General features: G+C 41.4%; 1 protein-coding gene across 4 annotated transcripts in view; it reads left to right on the top strand.

Moving 5' to 3' along the window:
* Positions 12,366 to 27,840, top strand: part of PTCHD4 (patched domain containing 4) — a 199,936-nt gene continuing 184,461 nt past the window's right edge. The window contains exons 1-2 of one of the 4 annotated variants that reach the window (XM_021098809.1): positions 12,366 to 12,522; positions 12,851 to 13,262. In XM_021098809.1, coding sequence (XP_020954468.1) covers positions 12,518 to 12,522; positions 12,851 to 13,262 — 417 coding nt within the window. In that variant the 5' untranslated portion in view covers positions 12,366 to 12,517. Of the gene's footprint in view, positions 12,523 to 12,836; positions 13,437 to 27,840 lie in introns of those variants that run through there. The other 3 variants (XM_021098807.1, XM_021098808.1, XM_021098806.1) reach the window with 3 other exon arrangements.

Below are 27,840 nucleotides of genomic sequence, written 5' to 3'. Positions count from 1 at the left end.
AAAAAATGAGAGTTGTTTCTCAGGTGTGGGACTGAGAGTGGGAACTTTTAGAGCAGGGAGCCTTGCTTTTCATTATGAGGTCTATGTACTATTTGATTTTACTTTGATGAAAGTGTAAAAATAGGGTACTGTACCTCTGTGGGGGAGGGAGGGGGTTCTTCTTTTAAGAAATGTGCAGCGGAGGCTTTTCTTTCCTCAGGAAATCATTATGCTCCACAAAACAGAAGTGACTGAGGGATTGAAAGTAGGACTAATTACTAAATTTGCTCTCTTTGGCCAAACAGGCCAGAGCTTAAGTGAAAGAAACATAAATTGAATGAAATCTCATAGGACCTGAAAACAGTAGTTTGTAGGTCACCTTCTTCCTTTTGTCCCGCATGTTCTAAGGTCTTCCCTCCACATTCATTGCCCAAAGAGAAGATTTCAGAATTCTGCTGGTTGTAGAAAGCTCTCCCCTCCCACAAAGAGAGGGGAAATCATTAAGCAAAGGTCTTATTTTCCCCAGGGCAACTGACACAGGCAGTGGAATATTTCCCTTGGATACATGGAGAGGCAAAATAAGAAAAAGTCAATAGATGGGTAATTTTTCTAAACAAAGAAAAACCCAAGATACTCTAGAAACACAGTAAATTCTACTCAGCAGCCTGAATATCAGAATGAGCAGGGACTTCAAAGTACCAGGTCTGATTTCAAATTCTAATAATTCTTAGCCCTCTGCACCTCAGTTCTAACATCTGTTAAACTGAGTAAGTGGTACCTATGTCACAAGATTCTTTAGTAATTATTTAAATAATGAATATAAAGCAATAAACAGTAAGCATTCAGCATAGCTAAGTTTCTCTGCCTATCACTGTAAATGTCTCCTCTTAAACTGCATCCTTTTAAGTATCTATGAGCATATCAATAATATCTAAACCATGGCCAGCAAACACATGAAAAAATGCTCAACATCGCTGATTATAAGAGAAATGCAAATCAAAACTACCATGAGATACCACCTCACACCAGTCAGAATGGCCATCATTAATAAATCCACAAATAACAAGTGCTGGAGGGGCTGTGGAGAAAAGGGAACCCTCCTGCACTGCTGGTGGGAATGTCAACTGGTACAGCCACTATGGAGAACAGTTTGGAGATACCTTAGAAATCTATACATAGAACTTCCATATGACCCTGCAATCCCACTCTTGGGCATCTATCCGGACAAAGCTCTACTTAAAAGAGACACATGCACCCGCATGTTCATTGCAGCACTATTCACAATAGCCAGGACATAGAAACAACCCAAATGTCCATCGACAGAGGATTGGATTCGGAAGATGTGGTATATATACACAATGGAATACTACTCAGCCATCAAAAAGGATGACATAATGCCATTTGCAGCAACATGGATGGAACTAGAGAATCTCATCCTGAGTGAAATGAGCCAGAAAGACAAAGACAAATACCATATGATATCACTTATAACTGGAATCTAATATCCAGCACAAATGAACATCTCCTCAGAAAAGAAAATCATGGACTTGGAGAAGAGACTTGTGGTTGCCTGATGGGAGGGGGGGGGAGTGGGAGGGATCGGGAGCTTGGGCTTATCAGACACAACCTAGAATAGATTTACAAGGAGATCCTGCTGAATAGCATTGAGAACTATGTCTAGATACTCATGTTGCAACAGAAGAAAGGGTGGGGGAAAAAACTGTAATTGCAATGTATACATCTAGGGATAACCTGACCCCCTTGCTATACAGTGGGAAAATAAAATTAAAAAAAAAATAATATCTAAACCTATCTCTATATACACTTTGGTACAGCTGTTAAATATATGCAAATTAATTTAATTATCTGTTTTACTTTCAAGCAATAATGTAATTTCTTTCACCTTACCTATGTATTTGAAGGCAAGAAGCTCATCTCATAACTCCCATATAACTTTACAGAACATTCATCCTTTTATTAACGTATTTGAATGTTTATGCTCAGTAGTCCACTTAATATGCACATTAGCATCTGAGGTGGGAGCTTTTATTATCCCACTGTTACAGATGAAAAGGCTAAATCTTAGAGTGGTATTAAACATCTTGGCCAAAGAAATACCCCTAGAAGGAGGCGGAGAAGGGATTTGAGGGATTTGAACCAGATGTGTTTAGCCAGAGTCCAGGTATCTATAATATGAATTGCCATCACCTGTAAAACTGAAAGGGGAAAAGTTACTGCCATTGCTTTTATGCTTGTCTTTGTAGGTGCCTTGAGGACCTATATTCTCTGTCCTCAGTGTGCACATCCACCTTTAATCCAGGGTCACAGTATATCTGTTTTCCACTTGTAAGGAACTTTCCAATCCCTTCATTTCTCACCATCCCTGTCCTAATTCCCTTGGTCCAGAATGCCCTTGTACTTGGCTCCAACAGCTGCTTTGGCTTTCTAAAGGATCACCCCGTGTTCACTCTTGCACCATCCACTTCCCTGTCTACAGGGTAACAGAGCTCTGCTCTAAAACCCAGTCTGTTCCCCTATAACACTTCAGTAACTCCCACATTGTTCTGAGACAGAAGCTCCAACTCTACAATGTAAGCTCGAGGTGAAACTAGCCGTCTTGTCCAGTTAGCAAGGGAAATTTTGTACTTTTTTGGTTATTCAGTTAAAATCTTCTGTCAGTATGTGAATGAACGTGGCTTCCAAGCTTCTTTCTGTTCTTGCCCCTGCTCATTCCTTCAGCCTCCTCTTTTACTACTCCTGCCCTTGAATTCACACTCCAGCTATAATGAATGTTGTTCAGATTCTGAAAATTGCCAAAAAGGGAAAGTTATCACTAAAGCACAGTGCTGCCAAAGAGAGAGGGAAGCTCCAAGACTCAGACAATCTGATAAAATGACGAGAGCTGAAGCTGGTGTCAAGGCAGCTAGGAGGGCCAAAAACCAAGAGATACTTGGGAACAAAAGCAAAATGGACAGTGGACACAGGTGAACAGGAGTACCTATGTCGTCAGCCATAAGGACTGAATCAAAACTTGTTTGTTGTGTCTTATCTTTAGTGACAAGTATGTTTGTCCCACCTTCCTCAGTTCCCTTTGTATTTTTCCTACATGGGAGAGCCATTGTGGAATGAATTAAGTAGCTGTTCTGCTACTGTATGGTTATTCTGACCAGGCATCCTGCTAGAAAGCGAGGGTGCAAGGCCAGTGGGTAATACACATTGCTCTCATGAAGACTGCAGTCTGTGTAGGTGGGAGATATCAATTATTTCAATACAATAGCAGAAAAACTGCACTGAAAATGACAGCTGCACAGCAAAGAAGGGGCACATTGCCAACAATGAGGGCTCGCAGAAAGGGGGTACATCACAGTTTCTATAAATATCTATTGATTTTGCCTCTGTCAACAAGATAACTAAACTTTGAGACGTGTTGCCCACATGTTTTCTGGACATGCTTTGTTATTTATTTAGCACAGGTGAATGGTCATATGAAACTCGGTTTGTTTCCATTTGAATATTAATTCATTTTGTTTACTTTGATTCTCCTGGCTGGGAGGCTAAAAATTTCTCAAAGGTCATAGTGGAATTCCTCATGTCAGTTGACGGGCTGAAGACCAAAGAATGTCAAACACACTTGCAAATAGTTTGAGTTTGTCTGATGTCTAGTGCCATTTTCACTTACATTTTTTTTTTCTGTAGCGATCGGTTTTCCCCAACATGAAAACTCTGTTTGAAATAAGTCATAAGCAAGTTTTTCGGCACAAGAGTCAGGTTCTTCTGTGTCTCTTCTCTCAACTTCTACACCATTCTGGGAGGTGGGGGTTGGGGAGTCCTCCAAGGGGAGGAGTTATAATCATATGAGTAGAGCAACTAGGTCTTTCATATTATGATCCCAAATATGCCATCCAAATGTTTTCAGAAATATGCAGTATTGAATATGCAGAATGGGAACTAGCTCAGAAATCACATTTGGAACTCCTGGAAGCAAAGATTTATTAAGTAAGAGGCAAGGACAGAATGGTGGACGCCCTCCACTGCAAGTGATAGCTTTGGGTATAGAAAATTTAAAGAAATAATAGACTGATGGAAGTCTGATCTGCTATTATTATCACCTTGTGTTGTCATTCTAAACAATGCCAGGGGTAAAACGCTCCTTTCTGCTGGGTTAGACCTCACCCTCTGCACCTCCCTTCCTGAAAAGGCTTCTCACTATTGAAGTCTATTTTTCTCCTCCATCCACTGGGCAAGGTCTGCTGTTACTAGAGACAGGGAGTGTTGTTAGCATCTGCTGCTGTCTTCTTTACAGTGGCATCTTGTTGCTATCAGATGATGCAATGATAAAGGTGGAGCAACATCCCTATTACTCCCTATTGCAATATCTCTTCCTGGCAAATATGATGCCCACTTCCACTCAGCACATAGCTTCACAGAGTTCTTTATTTTGCCAGGATCTGATGGGAGAACTGCCTTTTCAGGGAATAGAAGGCATTTTCATGGTCAGGCTTGAAAGTGACAAGCACAGTTATTAATGAGCACTGCTCCTTTAAGAATAGGTTTCTTCCTGGGTGTAGTAACACCACCCAAAACCCAGTCTGGTAACCAGCAACCCATTCTGAATATGAGCACAAGTTTTTTGGAAAATGCATAATTCTATAACAAACAATATGGGAGTTCCCGTCTTGGTGCAGCGGAAACGAATACGACTAGGAACCATGAGATTGTGGGTTCAATCCCTGGCCTCGCTCAGTGGCTTAAGGATCCAGTGTTGCCGTGAGCTGTGATGTAGGTCACAGACATGGCTCGGATTCCATGTTGCTGTGGCTGTGGTGTAGGCCAGCAGCTGCAGCTCTGATTGGACCCCTAGCCTGGGAGTCTCCATATGCCGCAGGTGCAGACCTAAAAAGCAAAAAAAAAAAAGAAAGAAATCTCCTTCTGAGTTCATCTGGGGTTTTTTGTTTGTTTGTTTGTTTTGTTTTGTTTTGTTTTTAGAATAATTTGCAGAAGGCATTGCTAGGAACATTTGAGAAAAAAAGAATTTCTACTGGAAGGAAGGGAAGGAGGGAAGAAGAGAGGAAAGGAAGGAAGAAAGGGAAAATATGTAGGAAATCCTTTAGTTTTTATAGAGCAAATCTGATTGACCTGTATTACGTTTGGATTGAAAGAGAAAAAACAAAATTGAATTAAAAGATGCTTTTAAAAAAAGTTTGACTTACATCTACCTAAATTAGAAAATGATTATTTGGGTGATTAAAAATGGGATGTGCACAGAGGCCATCTTTGTGTATTGATCCAATACGCCCACACTGTACTGTATTTTGGCAGGCAGTTGTTTAATGTTCAGTCCAGCTACTCTCCTGTGGCCACAATATTCTAAGCAGTTTTTCCAGCCTCGCCTATCTTTTCCTGACCAACAGCAAAGCTTGTGGTCTCTTTGTGTGCTGGGCCACTCCCAATCCTCAAAGATGCTGTGTTTGGTGTGTAAATAGTAACCGGGAAAGAGAAGCTGAGACTTCAACTTCGTAGGGAATCAGGGGTAACTCTGGCTAAGATGTAGCAAACCCAGCAAATGAAGCCCATGAACTCAAGTTCCAGAAGATCATGACATCAAAACTGGGGTGAAATTAATATCACTTTAGCTCAACGTTAATACTCTGTATTAGTCTACAGGCATAAACCTAAGGCTTATTGATATTTAATGATGTAACCAAGGTAATACAGTAGTTAAGCAGGAGGCAGAAATGTAATACAGTAGTTAAGCAGGAGGTGGATTAAGGCAAAAGCAAAACCTGATTGCATGACATCTTCTTCAACACTTTATGTTCCACCAGAGGAAAATAGAAGTTCTGGCAAAAATTCAGTCCTGATGGTTAATTTATAAAGGGAATAAAAGTGGATAGCTACACCTTTTCGTTCCTTTTTTTGGGGGGAATATATATTGTGGATATTTTACTATTAGAATGAGAATGGTGTTTATTTTGAATTTTAAGCATACAAGGTGCAACAACATGGCAACAAGATTGAACCTACAAGCCACATCTGATGCACAATCTTATATATGATAAATTTTAGGTTATTCCTTGATGCAAACCCTATCTAAACGTCTTATAATTTTCACTAAGGCAAGATGGTTGCCCAGACTTCTTGGGTCAGTCAGTTTCGTCCTACACAGATATGGCGATCAGAGCATGGATTTTCTAGGAGAATACCTGTATGTCTGTATGCTATTTAAATGAAGGCAATTTTTAAGATATCAAATATCCATCATGTACCATTGTAGAGTTTTTTAACATAAATCCATTACAAACCAGAAAAGCAATTCTTTTATCAGATTACAGTGCTCTTTTCCATTCAGAAAGTATGGTCTCCAGAAACCAGCGGGCTCTGCCCAGAAAACTCCACACCAAAGTTAGTGTCAGATGCCCCACATTCAAACATCCCTGCCATCACACCATGCTTCTTCCTAAAGGAACTTTTGCTTAAAACAACTACAACATAAAACAAAGAAAATCAACCCCACACAAACTCCCATATGATGATGTACTCAAGGAGGAGGGTGACCCCATCCCCTACCCCAGCGTTAGAGCCCAGATTAGTCTAAGCCAGTGATTGCTTTGGACATGGGCATGAGAAATGAGACTTAAGAGGAAACCTGTTGTGGGTCTTTCTGGGAAGGACTTCACTCTTAGAAGAGATTCAGAGAAAGAGGCAGCTTCCTTTTCCTTGGGATCTTGATTTGCCTGGATGCACTGCCTGTGGAGCTAGCAGGAGTTCAGAGACCATGCTCCAAGGATGGGCAAAGCAGAGTGTGGAAAAGGACTTGGATTCCTAATGACACCCTTGAACCTCTAAATTAACCAGCCGTGTAACTGCCATTCTTTGAGACATCATACTTTGTGAGATAGGAAATGTCCTTATTATTTAAAGCAGCTGCAGCTGGAAATACCCAACATGATAAAGACCAGAACTGCCTCTGAAACGTTCCATCTCAGAAGTGCACTTCCTGGATACAACTGACCTCACCAAGAGGTATGGGAGATCCTATGCAAACTCCTTAAAGCCATTACAAGAGGACCTCAAAGAGCATTTCCCTAAAGCCTAAAAGCCTGTGTTGCTTGAGATGGCAGTAGCAGAACAACAAGTCCTGTGTGAAATGACAAAAGGGTACCAGATCCTCACCGTCAACACATAGCAGGGGCTTGGGGTAAACAAGACAAGAGTACCCAGGAAAGGGGTCAGGGAGTTTGATCATCATACCCACTTCCTCTTCTTCCTAGATACCCAGCTAACCTGCATCATTCAGCTTCTCTTGTGATTAAGTTCTAATCAGAGGCATGTAAGAGGGAGTGGTATGTGCCTCTTTACAGACAGAGCCATAAACCTCCCAGATGGGCTCCACCAGGCTCCCTCTCCCTTTCAGCTGGCTGGCTAGGAAATGGCCTTAGGAATGACCTTGAAAACTGTAAGGCAAAGGTGGATGAATTACCTACAGAAATAGACCTCTGTGTTCTACCTGTTCCTGCTCAGCAAGGATATCCAAAATAGACTATTAACCTTGAACAAGACATAAACTTTTATTGTTTTATACTGCTGAGTTTTGGAGGTTTATTTGTTACAATAGGTATTATTACAGCATTAATAAATAGAGTGGAGCTGTAGAGTTTTGGTAAATAGTGACATGACTGAAGTCAACAAGTGGGGTACTGGAATTCAGGTTTATAAATAAGGAAAACTGAGGCTCAGAGAGTGAGGTGTCTTGCCCAACCCACCCAGGAAGTAACCTATAGAGCTGGCCTAGAACTCAACTGTTCTGTGCTCAGGTTCACCTTCTGGCGTTCTGTCCTACCAAAGGACAAGTGGATAAAAACGCAACCTCGTTCCAGGCCTTGAAAATGGATCTTGACCAAGATATATCAGGAAAGACAAATCCTATATGAACTAAACAGTACAGATGATTATGTTGTAACTGATTGGCCCCTAAGTGCACTGCTTTCAATTTTAAACTTTATTATTTTATATCAGATTCACTAGAATTATCATGTGATTGGTTTCCACTGATGTTTTAGTGCACATTAGCCTGTAGGTTGATCTAGCATATTGCTAACATTTCCTTTATTTTTAACATATAATTTATCTTTCTAATATGATATTTGGCATTAGCCTTTCATAATATCAAAATTAAGAAACCAGAGTTCCCTTTGTGGTTCACTGGGTTAAGAACCTGACATAGTGTCCTTGAGGATGCAGGTTTGATCCCTGGCCTCACTCCGTGGGTTAAGGACTGGCATTGCCACAAGCTGCAGTGTAGGTGTCAAGATGCGGCTAGGTTCCCACGTTGCTGTGACTGTGATGTAGGCCGGCAGCTGCAGCTCCAATTCAACCCCTAGCCAGGGAACTTCCATATGCCACAGGTATGGCCATAAAAAAGAAAAAAAAATTAAGAAAACATGCTCTTCTTCCATAATGATATTTGGAGGTATTTAGCATTAACTTTCTATAGCATCAAAATTAAGAAACCATGCTTTTCTTCTTTCCCTTAACCATTTTTTTATAAACAAAAAGTAATATGTTTTCATTATAGAAAAATAATTTAAATATGTCCCACAGAGACAATTTCTCACTGTTGGAGTGAGAGGTTACAGGTAAACAAGAGGCAGAGGATACAGTTACCATCTGGCAATAGATTATAGTTGGAGACACAAATATAAACCCATATTTAGTGTAATCTAGATACAGAGAGTTTCACAAAGAACTATTTATAGGTACACATATACAGGGAATAGTATAGACCCATGTATTTCCTTTCTGTGTCAGCTGAGAGAGCTTAGAAGCGGTAATATCCCAAGAGCGAGCAGCACATATGGTACCCAGATCTTTGTTTCTAATACCATTCTACAATAAAATGAGGCAAGGCTCCTTGGAGAAATGGATGATTCTAGGATTGGGGCAGGAAAGCTACAAGATGAGATTAGAATACCTTACAGTACCAGAGAATTAGAAATACTTTTTTAAAAAGGTACCCAATAACAGTTGGTATGTCAAAGGGATACAGCAGCTCATGGAAAAGGATCCCATGGCAAAAACTGGAACAATCTGAGTAATGAAGTCAACTAAGTAGTATCAAATTATAGCCCAAACAGAACAGAAATACCTAGACATAGCCCTGAATCTGTACTGATATACAATATTATATCAATGTATAGTGTAGAATAGGATAGAATAGATTAGAAAGAAGAGAATAGGCACATATCCCATGCAGAAAAATTCCAAATAACTTATAGAGGCTCCAGTCTCAGGGAGGAAGGAGATGGACCATAGCTCTAATCCTTAAGTGTAGGCTGTACACAGTGACTTCCTTCCAAAGAGGACAGTGTGGGAAGGCAGGTGGAAGAAGAGTAATTTTGCAGTGGAGAAACCTAACACACACCACTCCAGGTAGGTGTTCCAGGTTCCATCAGTAGTAACAAGTCACACTGATAGACTGTACCCTTGAGAGCCTACAATGAAAGTGGCACTTTACTTCTGTGTTCTTCCTCCCCAAACTCCCAACCCCTGTCTCATCATGAGAAAAACATCAGACAATTCCAAGGGCAGGGGCATTTTACCAGGTATCTGACCAGTACTCCTCAGATTGGTCAAGGTTTCAAACACAAGGAAAATCTGAGAACTGTCACAGCCAAAAGGAGCCTAAGGATGACGAAATGCAATGTGGTGTCCTAAATGGGATCCTGGAACACAAAAGGATATTAATAAAAACAAAGGAAAGCGGAATAAAGTGTAGACTTCAGTTCATAAGAATATACTGATACTGGTCCATGAATGATAATGAAAGAACCATACTAGCATAAGTTATTGATCATAGGGGACTGGGTGCGAGGGATAAGGGCACTCGGTGTATTATATTCCCGAATTTTCCTTAATCTAAAACTTTTCTAAAATTTAGATGTTACTTTAAAAAAAAAAAAAACACCCATAATCCTATTGTCTTGCAATATGCAGACATTTTAAGGCAGATTTAATGCTTTTTCTATGGATCTCTCTTTATTTTTCAAAATGGTTTAATACTGTATATACTTTTTCACTTAACATTTAGTGCATGTATTTTCATGTCTTTATAATCTTACAACATGCTTCGTACTTACATCAAATTAGGTTATCTTAGGGATGAATCATAAATTAGTCAATTATCTATTGGTATCTTTAGTCTTCTCTAATGCTATTGGATTAACTGTGAAAGGAGGTTTGGGAAATGGAGAGAGTAAGAAGAGAGAAAGCAGTTCGACGTGTTTGTTCATTGTGAGAAAGAGAGGGATGGGCTGGATCTGAAGCTGCCAGGGAAGATGCACTGGGCCCAGAAACAGGAAACCAAGGCCAGATACTGGTGTCAGCTCTGCAAATAACTCTGAGTGTAGCCTTGGAGTCACTTAATCTCTACAGTTCTTTATCTTCAGAATGCCTTTACCTATAAAATGGACTATATAACTTTCTCAACACCATCCATTCTGAAAATCTATTCTTCTCTATTTTGCAAAAAAGACTGTTTCTTAGAAAAAGTCATGTAGCTGATAAGGCCAAATATACTTAATATAACAAAGAAGGTGTAGAAAACAGATGACAGGTACATTTCCTCTTTGCTGTATATCCAAAAACAATTTCCCATCATGTGGCACTAATGGAATACATTACATGAAGTGCCAGTTGGTTGCAAAGGGGACTCGTCCTGCTGAAGAGGAGAACTAGTCCATGGACAACGTTGCAAAGATGCTGAGCTCAGCTGAACTCAAGGAAACGGTCGAATATTCAAATGGTTCCTAGAAAAATCAGTGAGTTCTTAGATTTGAGAATGTTGCAGCCTGGGCTGGACAGCGAACCATCAGGAATCTTGCAGAAGCTGTTTCTGCCCTGGGTGGGAATTCAAGCTGAATGGTCACCAAGAACACATTCCATTTTAAAAGGCTAGGATTTTTCTTTAATCTTATGAACAACACCACCTTGTGAGTCTTGCCCCTAAGCAGTGCCCCTATTTCTGAGCTCTCTGCTGTCTCACTGATCTCCTAACTGAAGGGCTGATCCAGTAGCAAAAATAAAAGCATCAATTAAGCAGATGAGTCCTTTGGCTTGTTTGTATGCATTGATGGGTACATCTCTAAACATCTAATGAAGGACCGACGCTTTCATTGTGATTAAGGGAGTGTGAGTGGACTCATCTCTTGAAACTCAATCTTCTCTATTAGGTCAACGCAAGAACAAGAAGACACTTTGGAAAACAGATCTCCAGTTCACAAACTTGAGAATTTGTCCTCCAAATTTCTTCATATTCTTTCCAGAATAAAATCTTGTGAAAGCCCCAATAGGCAGGAAAATAACACAGACACATTTATTCATATTAAAGTTTTGAAAATTGATCTGACCTGTGGAGGCTCCTCACCGCCACACTGTTGGGTATGGAGGGTGGAACTGTGCATGGTGGGAGTTTTCTTTCCCATATGTGAAGGTGACTCTGTTTTACACATTAATTGACTCCAGTATCTTTGCCCCCTGCCTATCTAGCCCTCTTTATTCAGGCAAAGATTATGTGATCATTGTCTCAAAATCTTTGCTTCTGAAATTCTTCTCCTAGGAGAAAAGTAGCCTCTCATGGCTTCATCTTAAATCAATCCTCAGGGGTGAGGGGTAGAAGGGAAGATGGGGAAAGGAGACAAACCCACTTTGAGAACTTCTGGTCTTAAACTTCAGAAGTACAGAAAGTGAATGTAGTATTCTATGATAAACCACATATTGCCTGTGTATCTTCACTTCCAACAGACACACACACACACCAAGCCACAGGTGACAGCTATTGGCAAATGCTTCCTCTCCAATCATCAGAGCAAAGAAGGATCCCTAGAGGCCCAACGCACCCCCAAGAGATGGGGGCTGTGGCAACCTGGGTTGCAGCCGCCCAGTCTGGAGAATGACAACGTGGAAAGCCTTTGCAAGGAAATCCCTTGCTAGCTTTGTGGTATGTTAAAAATGCAGCATCATCCTCACTGCTCCCTTTCTTGGGCCGACCAGCCGAATTGGAGGGCATAGGGAAACTGGAGGGAGGAAAAGGCTGCCTCCTCCGGGAGCCCTCGAGTCCCTCCCTCCGCGCCCCCTACCCGCGTTCTTGGGTTCTAATCGCCACCGCTCCAATGGGCCAGCGCCGCTTTCACCACCTCCTCTTTCATTCATTCTGGCAAGGAGGGAAGAGGGAAAACAAAACTCTAAAAATAACTGTCAGCCTCTTAAAAAAGGAAAAGCTTAGCTGCTCCCCCCCCCCCCACACACACACACGCCGCTCCCGCCCTTCTCTTCCCCCTCCTCCCCCACCCCGCCCCGCCTCGCGGGGCACATGTCTGCTTCTTACAACACCGAGCCACATGGTTCCAGTTGGGCGCCGAACCCCACCAGGACGGATAGGAAACCCACAGCTGTGGGACGCTCCGCACGGAACCGCCTCCAGCGAGGGAGGCCGGGGGACTGCAGCACCGAGATGAAGGGCTAGACCGCGGGATCGCTGCTCATGCGGTGAGAGGGGGCGCAGGAGGCCGCCGGGGCGCGGGGACACCGGGGAGGGGTGGGCCCGGGGGCCCCCCGCAGCGCCCGCCGCCTGCCCCCGCGCGCGCGGTGGGAACCTGCCCGCCTTGCTGCAACTTGCTGCAGTGTTTGAAAGAGTAGTAGGAGCGCATGGAGGTGGGGCCGGGGAAAGACCCGGCGGAGTGGTGGGGGGCGAGCGCGGAGGGGGCGGAGAGACAGCGGCGGGGGGGCGGGGGTGCTGGGGGCCGGCCGGGAGGGGGTGGGACACGGGGAGAGAGGGGTAGCCCGGCGCTTACACATGTCACATGTGCTTTTTAAGACGGCCGGGAGCGCCTGCGAGCTGGATTTGGTGGAGGATGCTGCGGCAGGTGCTTCGCAGAGGGCTCCAGTCGTTCTGCCACAGGCTGGGCTTGTGCGTGAGCCGGCACCCGGTCTTTTTCCTCACCGTGCCCGCAGTCCTGACCATCACCTTCGGCCTCAGCGCGCTCAACCGCTTCCAGCCCGAGGGCGACCTGGAGCGCCTGGTCGCTCCCAGCCACAGCCTGGCCAAGATCGAGCGCAGCCTGGCCAGCAGCCTTTTCCCCCTGGACCAGTCCAAAAGCCAGCTCTATTCGGACTTACACACCCCTGGGAGGTATGGCAGGGTGATCCTCCTCTCCCCACCCGGGGACAATATTTTGCTCCAGACTGAGGGGATCCTGCAGACCCACCGAGCCGTGCTGGAAATGAAGGTGAACCACAAGGGCTATAATTATACTTTTTCCCATCTGTGTGTGTTGAGAAATCAGGATAAGAAATGCGTGCTGGATGATATTATTTCAGTGCTAGAGGATCTCAGGCAGGCTGCCGTCTCCAATAAGACAACAGCCAGGGTGCAAGTGAGGTATCCCAACACTAAATTAAAGGTATGCTCCTCCTGCATGCTTCTGCCAATTAAAGAGGCAGCACTTCATTTCTTGCCCTAAACAAGCAAAGAAAATGCAGAGGTCTCATCCTTAAGACTCAGAAGCTGATGCTTCTTTCATTTGGGGGTGGGGTGGGGGGTGGGGAATGATGGGCAACCGAGTGAAGAAAACAGGCAATAAATGGCACGACTAGATATTAAGAAATTCAAAGCCAAACAAATGCCAAAAATGAAAAAAAAAAAAGGGAAAAAAAAAGTTGTTTCTGAGACCCTGCAATTACATCTTTGTTCAGGGTTAATAAATCAGTGAATGGAAGGGGGAGGGGGAATCCTGAACAATTTGGGGGATTTCTTTTCGTTATGGGGCTCGATGTATTTCTTATTACTGATTACACATCCACCTGGAGCCATATCCACCTATTTACATCTTCAGCCTGGCTTGATTTTGACATCTAGGCAGTTGGTGTCTCGCTGCCCTGTGAGTGTGTGTCTGAAAGCAGTGGGTATGAATGGGGTAAGGATTCCAGGAATTGTGTGTGTGTGTGTGTGTGTGTGTGTGTGTTTGCACAGCAAAAGAAGCAGAAATTTTCTGTGTGTGAATATGGGGATGTGCGGCTAACTGATGTACTAGTTTACTAAGTCCCGTTACCTTCCTTTTCCACACACAAAAAAACCCAAACTAGTGCAAGATGATTATAACAGACCAATAGCAAAATAAAAGAAAAAAATCTACAGTCAGCAAAGAATTGCCATCAATTATTTTACCCTTAAATAGATGGTGCTGTTTAAACTCTCAGTTCAGATTTTGTTGCTCAAATGAGATTTCTAAACTCATTCCACACTGTCAGGATTGAGCTGCTGCAGGCAATGAGGCATGCAGCCTCCAGGTGACTGAAGTTTCAGGGACAAATGTGACTTCCAAAAGAGTCACTGCACCATTTGTATGCTCAACCCTGTGCACACTCAGAGGCTGCACAGCCAAGAATTCCCAAGACAGGTGTTTCCCAGGAAGAAGGAATTTTCTTTATTCTAATGTGTATGAGGATGTTCATGTGCTTCTGGGGAGATCATGGAGTAAGAGACCCCAGTTGCAATGAGTGGGTGACCAAATACAGGAAATCACTTAATATTTCTGTTAATTTATAGGATATAGTCAGCATCTACACACAAGTTAAAAAAAAAAAAAAAAGAAAAACTTCCTCAGGATTTTTGAGATTAAAAAGGCTCTTTTTCCTGAACTGGAGGGGGATTTAATGCACTTAGAAACTAGGAATTTCTTTTTTTTTTTTTTTTAATGTTCTTCTATTCTTTTTTTTTTTTTTCCCCCACTGTACAGCAAGGGGGTCAGGTTATCCTTACATGTATACATTACAATTACAGAAACTAGGAATTTCTTAGGAAACCCCATAACATGTTGTCCTTGTTGAACTGCATCCAGAAGCTGATGGGGTTTCAGCCCCTTGTTCAGAGAAGCAGTCCCTTGGGGTTTAGTGAAAGGAGACAGATGATTCATCAGCTTGAAATCTAGGTAAGGGCCTGCCTGCCTCACGCTTATCGAAGAGAGCATGATGAATATATGTGGGTTGGGCTGTATGCGTTCTGTTTCCTGAATCCTTTGCCATCAACATTAAGGCTTGCTCAGGAAAAGGATGTGGAGAAGAGGTGATCTTCCTCACTTACAGTCATTTAACTGAGGTCTTTCCTATGCCGAACATCTGGTGTAAAGAAAGATTTTGAAACTGTGGCATATCTAAACTTCAGTTTGTTTCTCCCATGAAGGCAAGCTTGGAGGTTATTAATATGCAGTCTTAGTTGAGTCCCTCATTTTCTTCAGTTGTCCAGATGTAAGGGCTTTGTCCACTCAGCCACTGTGGGCATTTCATAATATCATTATGACATTTCAAGTACAAACCCCCTGAGATCCTGAGATCTCTGATTCACTCTTTTAATCATCATCCGTCGTGCTCCTCTGATTTCCTGGGTGCTCTTCTAGGCGCATGAGACAGAGTTTGGGGCAAGAAAAGCAAGATTCTTACCCTCATGGGGCTTAATTGTAAATGTCAAGGTCTTCACCCTGAGATTTCTGCAAGCAGAAACAGATCTTCGAGTCCACCCTGCTAGGCCTATAATAAGTGCTCCATCTAAACTTTCTGGCTGATTAGTTGGTTGATCTGCCTCTTGGTAGGAGTCAGTGAACAGTCATAAAAAGAACAGAATAATTGATCACAAAGGGGAATGTAGTACTAGTGGAATTATTCCACTCACCATAACAAGAACAGGAAAATTATACATTGTCTTTCTAACCTGTAAAGCCCTGCTTCTGCTGTATTCTAATATCAACATCTCAGATACGTTGGCTTGACTCTCTTTGCAAGGCATCAATGGGGTCCTTAAGCTATGTTTGGGTAAATGAATTCTTTGAGAATCTTCTGAGAGCAATGAGCCCTCTCATGCATCCAGATATAATATCACAAGCAAATATAATATGGAATTGAGTTGGTAGCATTCCAGGGATACCTAGAATCCTAGCAAAGATTCTCCAAGAATTTTCAGGTGAAGAACTCCCTGGCACAGAATAGAGTGAGATGATGATCTTTTGTTTGGATTGTATATGATGTGGAAATTATTTGAATTCACCTGGAATAGTGATGCTCAAAGAATGTCTCTAGGGTGCAGAGCCACAGTAAAGTTTGAGAACTTCTGCTGTATGAGGTTTGAAGGAATTTGTTATATGCACCCTTTTGGACCCTCTAATTCATTTTGCTTCTCTCTGTCAGACTTGGGTCACCAAGCTTCCCAACTCTGGCCACTATTCCCCAACTCTGGAAAATGTTAGGGCTGGGTGATGCTATTGGTGGGTAGAGAATCAGTAGTTGAGAAAAAATGCAGAGTAAGTTGCAGTGGCTGGATAGGGTGAGTAGGCACTGGCAATATCTCGACATAAAAGAGGCCAGAGGTCAGAGCTTAGAGACAGTCTGAAGATGTCTAAACATTGACTGACGGGAAGGAGAGGTCAGAAATCGTAGTTATGACAATCGGAAGGGCATCTTCCAAATATCATTAAGACACCCAAGTAGTTCTGAGCCAAAGAAAGGTTTCGAACTTCTGATAAACATGATTATCTTGACAAGGTGATCCAGACAAGCAGGGACACAGAAAGTTGCTGGTATGGAATTCCAAACAGAGGCTCAGATAAAGCTGATATGAAAAAAAGGAACAGTCAGCTTAGAATACTACAAAGAAATGAGACATGGACACATTTTCAAAAGCTGTGTGGAAAAGAGGCCAGAATCTGAAATCCCTATACCTGTATACTATGACCTCTATAATTCTGCCGGTCATTCTCATTTTTATGTTATTATATCTCTGAATAGGAACAAGGGTCACATCTTACCTTCCTTCTGTACTATTCACATCCCCTCACCCCAGCCTTGTCTAGTTCCATGCAGACAATATTTACATCATTGATTAGCCTGTTGATTAATTTGTTCATTTATACTGCCACATCACAGAATTATCATCACTTTTCACGCTTCTATGATGTACTTTTACTTTAAAGGTATTCTCTGTGCTCTCCATATTTCTGTAAATTTTTTTAACCCTAATAATTTGGGGTTGATTTTTCCCCTTATTTAAACATACATATTGTATACATTAATACCGTGTGGCCAGCCTGAATTTTGAAATGAAACACATAACACATTGTTGGAACCAGTCTCTTGATTAAAATGAGACAGCCACTCAGAATCCTAAGCAAGGTACGTACCGGACTCCAAGAAAGATTTTTCATTGTGATTCAAGGGGCTCAGGTGGTTACAGGTAATATTTCCCTGCCTCTTAGGTAGGCCATGCTGACCTCGCTTCTCCATCTGGCTAGTTCCAAGAAAGGAACAGTTTTCCCAGCTCTTTATTTTTGCCACTGAAAAAGGCCAAGTAGAGAAGAAGCAGACAAATATGGTCCGTGGCAAATGGTGAGAAAGAAATGAAGCAGATTTGCTTCCCCTGCAGCCTGTCCTGCCCGTTAAATTCCATTAATAACCACCTCCGAACAGATGTTTTAAGTGAAGTGTATGTGAGCCAATGTAGCACATTTAAGAAGAGGAGCAAAGATAGATTTTCCTGCTTCTTAATAACAGAGTGTTTCTTTGGGCACATATCGAGTACATCTTCCTAATTTGGAAGCTGTTGCCATTAATTGTTTAGTTCCAAACTCAATGGAAAGGCAACTTAAGCCAACATGAAAAGTCGGGACCAACATTATTTTTAGAGATTTCCAAGAAAAGTTATTCCATAGACTTCTTTCTCTAATTCATTCTAAAACCTCAAAAGACAGCTGTGCCAGGATCTTCTCTTATATCTAGGGTTAAACTAATGTTCCTGATTCCATCTCTTATTAAAGGGGAAAAAATTGCTAGCTTATTGAATGTTCAGTTTGTGTCCTAACTAATGTGGTGTTTTGTACACAGCATGTCCTTTTTATAAGTTTATGAATCACAGAGAGTATTCTTACTCCTATTTTATAAATTGGGAACCTAGAGACCAGGAGGTTAAGTGACTTCTAAGAGATCCCCATGGTAGTAATTTGGAGCTGAGATTTAAATCCAGGCCTGTCTGGCACTGAGGTTTATATTCTTTCTTCTTTTTTTCCAAATTTCTTTTTGAATTAAAGTATAGTTGATTGGCAGTATCCTGCCAATTTCTGCTGTACAGCAAAGTAACCCAGTCGTACATGCACATGCATTCCTTTTTTTAATATTATCTTCCATCATGGTCTGCCCCAAGAATTTGGATATAGTTGCCTGTGCTATACAGCAGGACCTCATTGCTTATCCATTCCAAATGGAATAGTTTGCACCTACCAACCCCAAACTCCCCAGCTCTCCCACTTATGATACTATATTAGGTCCTTAGACATCTTGCACCATTCTCTGTGAGAACAGCCCTTTGTGTGAAGAAAGATCTAGGGCCATAACTCCCAAACTATCTCAGCTCCGTGCTGAGACACTGCTGCACTTTCACACCAGTCACCTTGTTCACTCAGCAAGACCAGCCCAGGAGAAGGTGAAGAGGGGGCTTTACCTCCCTTATTCACCTACAGCACAGTAGAGCTTCCCCACTCCCACCATCTGACTATCGTGGAACCTTGCCACAAAGGGTTTAGCAAATTCCTCGCTGACACATGGTTTCCCCTTGAATATCATTTCACATGAGCTCAGAATAAACTGAGGCTCCATAGTCAAAGTAGTGGCATATCATGGAAGGTAACCCGTGGTTCTGAGCCAGAGGCTTATGTGCCAGACAAGCTTGAGTATTTCTGCCTTAAATCAGCATCAGAAAAAAAGAACGGGTAAGATAGCTTGAGATAACACAATGCAGACTAAATTGAGAGATATTCCGCAGACCTGAGTTCTAACCCCAGTTTTATAAAGACCAGTCGTGTGACACTGGACAAGTCCCACTGCCAATCTGGGCTTCAGGCTCTAGCATTCTTCTGTAACATCCCACCATGTCATAGATAAATATCATTGCAGTGGATTTGGAGCTATGTTCTAGGATATTTCTCTTCTGGACTAAAACAGATGTGTGTGATTAAATTTGGACATTAATTATAGTTTTCTAACTAAATTATTGTGCTGTATCTCCAAGCCACTGTCTCAGGATAAGTTCATTACTAAACTTTTCTGAGCACCCAGGTGGGCTAAAGACCTGCTTGATATTAAGACCTAGATTCTACACCTTGGCTTCAGCAAAGACCTACTTTAAATTAAATCAAATAAATTTCATGAGTAGTTATTTATGTTTCTTTCCATAGTTTTGGAATTCAAAGATTAAGGCAGAGGTTTTTTGGTTTTTTGTTTTTGTTTTTTTTAAAGAAGAGAAACAGTTCTCTCCATTCTTCTCATTTTCTTACCTTTGGTTGAGCTGGTGGTGGTTTCCTCAGTGGCTCAGGACCACCAAGGATTTGGGAGTGAGGTGAGGAGAAGTCAAGGAGACACGCAGCACCAGGAAGGTGTAGGTGGGGCTAAGACCAAGCCCACCCCCCAAAAAATGAACACTCCTCTGCTTCTCCTGCCCCCTTTAAGCAATAATTAACTCTAGTAGTTTTTTCCTTGATCTTTTCTACTTTGAACATTATTATAACTAAAACAAGCGATGATGTACTTTTTAAAATATATTGTGTTAGGAGAAAATTTTGACTTTTTACTCCTTAGCCCTCACACCATTATTGGACCACATTGCCTTTACTTGTTTAGTATTGATCAGCGTATGCGCAAACCTGTTCTAGATACATCCAGACATTTCTCCACATGTCAATCTCAACATTTTTAAGGAGGAAATCTGGAAATTCCAAGATTCTAGATTTGCATACAACAGCTCTAGATTGGACAGCAGCTCTGTTTTTTTCCCCTAACTCCATCCAACAGATTGCCAGGGCCCCTTCCACAGGGTGGAATCCTGGAAGTGACTGCTGTCTCTGGATTGTTTTTGCCAGGGTGCTGGGGGTCAGGCAGTCATCACAGCCCTGGCACCTGGAAACATTTCAGCAATGGTTCTGACTTAAGAGTGTGCCAAGCTGCAGTGTAAGCTACAAATCTAATTTCTCGTTGTTTTCTAAGACCTTGCTCCTCAAAGCGTGGAGTAGGGACCAGCAGCATCAGCATAGTCTGGGAGCTTGTTGGAAACTTCCCAATCTCACCACAGACCTATTGACCAGACCCTGCATTTTAACAAGCTCCCCAGGTGATCTCTTTGCACCTGAGAGTTCCTGAAACTCAGATCTCAGACGCAAGGTTGACCTTAGTATTCCTTATTCGCAGCTTGATTTTGAAGTAATGGGTGTCAATTCAGACCCTGAAACACTGTAAGAAAATGGAATAATTGAGCCTATAGCCATCTCGTGTAGACATGATAAAAGACATTGCAGAAATGCCTGGAGAGTTATCAAGCAGCTACTTATCATCTGTCATTGAGCCTGTCACTGTCACCTGGTTAAGCTTAAAGCTGATTACTGTCGTTCAATATTTTCCAAAAATGTTGAAATTAAATCTAACCATCTCTTTAAGAAAAAAAAAATCAGCCGCATTTTCCTCAAGCCCTTTTGCATTATTTTACAATAGCAGCAACATTGAGCCCTCGTTAGCCTAATTATGTTAATATTATATGAGAACACAAGGTATAGGAACTATACATAGACGCAAGAGTATTTGGGGAAAATGAAACACAAAATTAGAGTGGAGTGTATTTTTAAAGTGGCATTGCACTCCATGCCTTTCTCAGGCAGGATGATTATGGCAGAGCCATTCATTGAAATCAAGGCTCATTCTCTGTAATTCAGGGGGAATTCAGGGCCTCTGAAAGGTACCTGATGAGCAGCACTTAAAATGAATGGGTCTGTTTAGTTACAGGATTTGTGTTGGAATAGCCGATGAATGTTTTCCCGTCAGAAAGTGCCCCTCCCTACAAGGAGAGGCTTCATCTGGGCCATTCTTCCTTTCCTCTGCTGTCTCAAAGCCTGCAGACGGGGATGGCTAGGATTCTGGAAAATGGAAACATATTTAAAGGGTTCTTATCTCTTCAGCAGAGTCTGAAAGCAGCTCCTGGTGTTTGTGGTGGATGGAGGCTTGCCTGGACGTTTTGAGTTCAGTCTCAAAGTTCTCTCTGCCCTTTGAACATTCAGGTGTGTTCTCTCACCTCCCTGGGTCTCTTAATCATGTGTTCGGTTCTGATTGTCACTGAGGGTTGCCCTCATGTGGGTGAGATGTATATTAGACTCAAAAGTCGTTCGTATACACTTGTATGGTAAGTGTTTATGTCACTAACTAACTGTGTATATTATCATGAAGAAAAATTGCATGGTGTTGTGAGGGTAGGATTCCAAGTCTCGGGCTGGTAGAAATGACTTTCTGGAGGAAGTGACTGTGCGCTGAGATCTGGGTTAGATGATCGGGTTAGGTGGCAGACGCAGGAGTTTGAAGAGGAGAACTTGGTACCTTAGATCCATTGAACAAAAGCCACTGTGGAGGGATGGACGTTAAAATGTGGCAGTGCTGAAGCCGCTAAGGGTCGAGATAAGAGTTTCTTGAGAGTTGGCGTAACACAATTTAAATCAGGATCTATGAAGCTAGATGCTCCCATTTTACATTAGCTTTATGACTTTGTACCAACATTTCAACTTGTTTGTAACTCAGTTCCCTAACCTTAGCCCCCACTTCTTATCATTAAGTGGGTAAAAGTGAGTTTATGATACTTAAACCAGGGCTTCTCAAATCCTAAATGTCACCTGGGGATCTTGGTAAAAATGCAGATTCTGTTGCAGTAGGTCTGGGATGGAGTGAGATGCTGTGTTTGTTTCTAGCAAGCTCCCAGTTGATGCTGATGCCTCTGGTCCTTGAACCACACTCTGAGCAGGAAGGGTATCAAGCACTTAGAACACCACCCAATTCTTTGTAAATCCTTAACAAATGCTGGCAGTTTAACTCCTTAAGCACGGGTATTCTGCCCTTATCCAAAACTGGTTCATGGATTTTTCTTCTGAACTCTTAATTAGATGAAAAGCTCTTTTTGTTTCAACCCTCAAACCAAAAATCTTTCTATCCTATGGTAGTCTTTGCTGTTTCCTTAGTAACTAGAGTGTGAGGGTTGTAGATCCCTCTGGTTTTTGCATCCAGAGAGCTTGAGCTGTGTCCGGCATCATCACTCTGAATGTGACCTGCCTTTGTTAAGGACAGTAAAGAAGAGATAAGGAAACTGTGAGACCTTGATTTCAGGGTCCACTGGGTCTGGAAATATCTCAGAGGTTGTATTTTTGTGTCATTTTTCAATAGAGCCAACCTTGACCTCTTTTCTCCCTCTGGGCTTCTGTGACATTCTGCTTCTCCTCTTATATCTCTGATGGTTCTCTACGTACTGGCTCCCTCCCCTTACTAGTCCCATGTTTATAATTATTCCCACAAAATCGGCCTTTTCATTGCGTGTTTTCTCAGTATTCTCGTTCAAGCCAAACATCGATTCTCTTTCTTGTCTGTAGCTCTTTGAATAGCATCCCTATTCTGTCATTCGCTGGGGTCAGAATCTCAGTCATCTATGATTAACTCTTCCTTTCCCCCGACCCTGTCAAGACAAAGCTAACAATACTGTGTGTATGTTTGAAAGATACTAAGAGAGGCTAACTAAACTTATTATGGTAATCATTTGCCATACACACATATTTCACATCATTATACTGTACACTTAAAACGAATACAGTGTGATGCATCAATTCCATCACAATGTTTAAAAATTTTAAAAATAAGAAAGAACTGCCCACCATAGTTTGAACCATATATATATATATAAATATATTAAAACATCAATTTATTACAAATAAAATACTGTAGGTCAACACTGTGCATTCAGAAGATTTTTTTCTTTTTTTTTTTTTAAAGGTCCGTCAATTACTCAAATCTAGGAATCATTAGACTGAAGAGATGGATGTTTATTTATCTGCTTATGCTAAATGTTGTGGGATTGAGATTATCATAAGCAAAAACACTAGAGGTCATGGAATGTAAAGTGAAAGATTTTACCTTTTTTTATTCATGCAATGTTGGAGAGTGAAATTAATTTCTTAGAACATAGGGAATTAAGAAGTGAAGAAGTCCTACTCTAGGAAGGAAGGAAGAACAGAAAGAAGGGAGGGAGAAATTTTCATCTAGAAATAGATGATGGGTGCAGTTTAGTGAAAATTTATAGGATGAGAATATTAGCAAACCAAAAGCTGAACCCCTAGACAGGATAGGTTACCCTTTCCATGTATGAAATGTGTTAAGAATAGAAAATAAAGCAGGCTCTTAAAAGTTTGTGCAACTGCACTAACAGGTATACGGGCTATTTAAAACCCATCATATTTTCTTTCAAGACTATCAAGCCTTCAAGGGCAATGATCATGTCCTATTCACAAGTCTTGTTTAAAAATAGTGTGAGGGGAGTTCCCATCATGGCTCAGCAGAACCATGAGGTTTCGGGTTTGATCCCTGGCCTGCTTAGTGGGTTAAGGATCCGGCATTGCGTGAGCTGTGGCGTGGATCGCAGACACGGCTCGGATCCCACGCTGCTGTGGCTCTGGTGTAGGCTGGTGGCAACAGCTCCGATTTGACCCCTGGCCTGGGAACCTCCATATTCCGTGGGTGCGGCCCTAAAACGACAAAATAAAATAAAATAATAAAAAGAGTGAGAAAAGTCTGGCTTGTCTTTTCTCCCTTCCCAGAATCCAGCTCTTCCTGCACAGTGCAATTTGGGGGATAGTGTCTGTAAGGCAGATTGCTGGGTGGGCAAAGCAGAGCCTGAGCAATGGAGCATGAGGTCAGGACCAGTGGGGCACCACTAAATGTCCCTGGAGACAGATACCCTGCTAAGCTCCCTGGAATGGGGGATGGGGTGGGTGAGACGCTCAGGGGCTGCCCTAGTTTAATGACCCCTTTTCCCAGATGGAGCACACCTCTCTAAGGGAACAGCACACAAAACCGGTACTAGCAGCTTGGCCTTTATTATCTTGACCTTTATTCTTTTCAGCAATTGTTACCTTGGGGATTATTATTATTATTATTATTATTATTATTATTATTTTGCCATTTTCTTGGGCCGCTCCCACAGCATATGGAGGTTCCCAGGGTAGGGGTCGAATCGGAGTTTTTGCTGCTGGCCTACGCCAGAGCCACAGCAGTGCAGGATCCAAGCCGCATCTGTGATCTACACCACAGCTTACAGCAATGCCGGATCCTTAACCCACTCAGCAAGGGCAGGGATCGAACCCGCAACCTCATGGTTCCTAGTCAGATTCGTTAACCACTGAGCCATGATGGGAACTCCCCTTGGAGATTATTTTTAAGGAATTGGATCCTTTCTAGGCTGTGAAACTTTAGACATTTTTTATTAACTCATCACATCTTACCAGCGTATCTTTTGCTGAACAATGTTCCTTTGTATTTTTGGTTAGCTTATCTCAAAAATTTGTTTACAAACTGATATCGCTCTCCTAGTCTTCCAGATATAGGAACATTTGGTAATAGGTAACTAAATTGACATAAGCTTCTTCTCATCTTTCCTTCAGCTCTGTATCCTGAACTTATTGATAATGTTTAAATTATAAGTACTGGAATTCCCGTTGTGGTGCAGTGGTTAACGAATCCGACTAGGAACCATGAGGTTGCAGGTTCGATCCCTGCCCTTGCTCAGTGGGTTAAGGATCCGGCGTTGCCGTGAGCTGTGATATAGGTCACAGAGGCTGCTCGGATCCCGAGGTGCTATGGCTCTGGCGTAGGCCAGTGGCTACAGCTCCGATTCAACCCCTAGCCTGGGAACCTCCATATGCCGCAGAAGTGGCCCCAGAAAAGGCAAAAAGACAAAAAAAAAAAAAAAAAAAATTTAAGTACTGAGACTGGCCCATTTAGCCTAAAGCAACAAATGTTTTTTTATTGAGGTGGGCCCTAGTTCTTAATGGGTTGAGAAAGAGGAGCCTCTTATTGATTGAGGCCCTCTTTTAAAATAATAATAAAAAGTTATTAGAAAGGAAATAGATGTATCTATGTTTGAATCCAATTTTATCATTTATTAGCAGTGTGACTTTAGACATGTTATTTAATGTCTTTGTCCCACAGTTTTTCTATGTTAAAAAGGTGTTGTTAATATCTTCTATGCTGCAATTACACTAGTACTCATATCCACTCTACAGATTTAAAAAATTTCAGGCACTTAGTAGTTTCTTAATAAATTATAACTATTTTTATGTAAATCCAACATGATAGCAACACTGAGTGAAAAATCACTCACAATCCCAATCATCAATTCTATAAACAATTGATTTCCAGTCTTTAACTGTAAGGTACACAGTTACTGCATAGGATGCATGTCTTTCTTAATCCTGTTTATTTTCATTTTTTGTAAGCATTTATGTAATTATTTTTTTTTTTTGGTAGCTCAAAAGTCTGGCAAACAATGGTGTGACATAACTTAATTGTTTATTGTTATCTTGAGAGTATATCTAGGACAGTATTTTTGGAGCTGATTTCCACAATTTTTAACCAACAAAAGGAAGAAAGCAAAATATTCTGGCTTATCAACAGAAGCTGTAAGAAAAGAGCATTTTCTCATGTGATTTTAAATGTCACTTTCATAAGTATATGCACTTATGAAAGCCAGATATAAATATAGGTCAACAAGTTCCAGGGGAGCAGGTGTCCCAAGAAAAACCTTGGCTAGAAATTAGAAGGTCCTGATTTATTTATAGATCAATTCCAAAATGCTGTAAATTGCTTTGTTAAGAACCACATCCAAGAGTAAGCCTTATGGCTTATCCTGTTACAAAGTAATTTTTACTGCTTTTTTTTTTTTTTCACTTGCTATGTAGCTCAATGATTCTCAAAAGGAACACTTCAGGAACTTTCCAATTACATAATGCCTGGGTCCCCTCCCCAGACCAACTGAATCAGAATCTCTGGCGAAAGGGCCTGAGAATTGGTACTTTCTTAAGCTCTTTTGTATGATTCTAGTGAATAACCAGGTTGAAAACACTGAGGGACCTTAGACCAGAAAAAGATCCCTCCATCCTATCCAGTTCCTGTGCACATGAGTAGGAGGAGAGTATAAGGGAATAATACCACTTCCTCTGAACATTTGCTTCAAGGCTCAGTCTGGAGTCTCAAAAAAGAGAACATTTGCCCTGACAGGAGCAATCACAGTACCATTTTTCTGCCAGGTAAGCTGCCTCCATAGGAGCTCTGTAGCTAAAGTAAACAGCTTCATTCTCTCCTTCCTCTAAGTCCCCAATCTTGTATTGATTGGCCAGAAATATAATGTCTTAATCAATTTGCTCTGCTCCAAAGATGTCCTGGATTGCCAATCATGGGCAAAATATATATCCCCTGACACTTTAAAAAGCATCCTTTTTAATACATTTCTGCCAGGAGATTCATAAAGAAAACCTGGAGGCACATGGTAAATATTTATTATGATGATGATAGAGCCAAAGGTAATAAATCTTAATAGTTCAAAGTATAATACTAGGACTTGAAAGAGACTTTCAATTCTTATTAAATTGCTATTAGCTCCTTGATTTTCATCAAGATAACCTAAATTCCTTCATATCCTGAGGTCAGTGTTTGCTATTTTGTAACCACTTCATTAACGCGATTCATTGTTAACCCATTCTTTGCTAAAGCATGTCATTGGAGATAAAGAAATGTGCGTTGAAGGAGGATCAAGTGAATTATTTGGTTTTTTAATTGTCCCATTTTGAGATTTACAAGCTTCGTGTAATGCTCCCAGTCTTAGCTTAGCCAAAATTTACTTAATCTTTAGCCAAATGTCACATCTTCTGTCTTTTCGTCTATGCAAATAATATTTTACTTTTCTAGACAAACTAGTTTTAGGAAGCCTAACTCCTAGTTTTAGCAAACTCGAAACTTCTCATTCTTGAACAGATCCTGGTGTCCCCAGACCCATGTGGCAAGTCCGTTTATATTTAAACGGTATTAACACAATGTCTAATTAAAGGGAAAGTATGTTCATTAAAGTGCAATGAATATTTAAATTAATGCCAACTACATAGGGGCCATAACCATCTATGTGCCCTTCTTGGGTCAGTAGAAAGCTTTCCATTAACATCCTGATGGATTCACACATCTTTCACTCCCTCTCTTATTATTTTTAAATGGCAATTATAAATCACTTGAAACAGTGAGGTGAAAGGATATTTTTCTAGTCCATAGGAATGGTGTGGCATGCACCACTGGCCACCAGTAACAGGAAATTATACATTTCAAAAAGAACCCCAAACATTTGGTTCCCTGCTCTCACCTTTATATTAAATACTTTAGCAAAAACATAAAAGCATTTTAAAGAATTGAATCCATACTCATGTTTGGCAGAGCTATCTAAAATAGGGAATTGGCCTTTCTTTTATTTACTGTCCTAAAAAAATATTTGAAGTAATTGTGACATGCCTTAAAGGAATGTGATATCATCATTATACTGTGTGCCCCTATCTTTACAAAGCTTCATTGAAAGAGATTTGGGAAGGTTCATCTACATGCTTCAGGAAGCCCTGTCATATATAATTTGCTTCAATAAACTACTTACTACTTAATGTCTCTCCAGAAGAAAATTATTTATTCCTCCTATCCATTAAAAACAGGTTTTTTTCTATTTGTTCCTCCTTCAGTAAAGGAGAAACCTGATTCTGTACTAGCATTTTTCAACCATCTTCTACCTGTGACCTTGGAAATAGTCACTGCATTCTCTTGGACTTCTCTCTGGCTGAGTAATCGTACACATAGACTCTCCACCCCATAGCTTTTTTGTTTGTAGCAAACTTTTAAGTTTCGGGAAATCAATGGCTCCTGAGTCTTAAACACCTATGTTGCGTTCAA

This window comes from Sus scrofa, chromosome 7, assembly GCF_000003025.6.
Source record: "Sus scrofa isolate TJ Tabasco breed Duroc chromosome 7, Sscrofa11.1, whole genome shotgun sequence".
In the NCBI taxonomy this organism is placed as follows: Eukaryota; Metazoa; Chordata; class Mammalia; order Artiodactyla; family Suidae; genus Sus; species Sus scrofa.
Note: the sequence above shows the minus strand (reverse complement) of the source record. Positions and strands in the feature narration are given on the sequence as shown.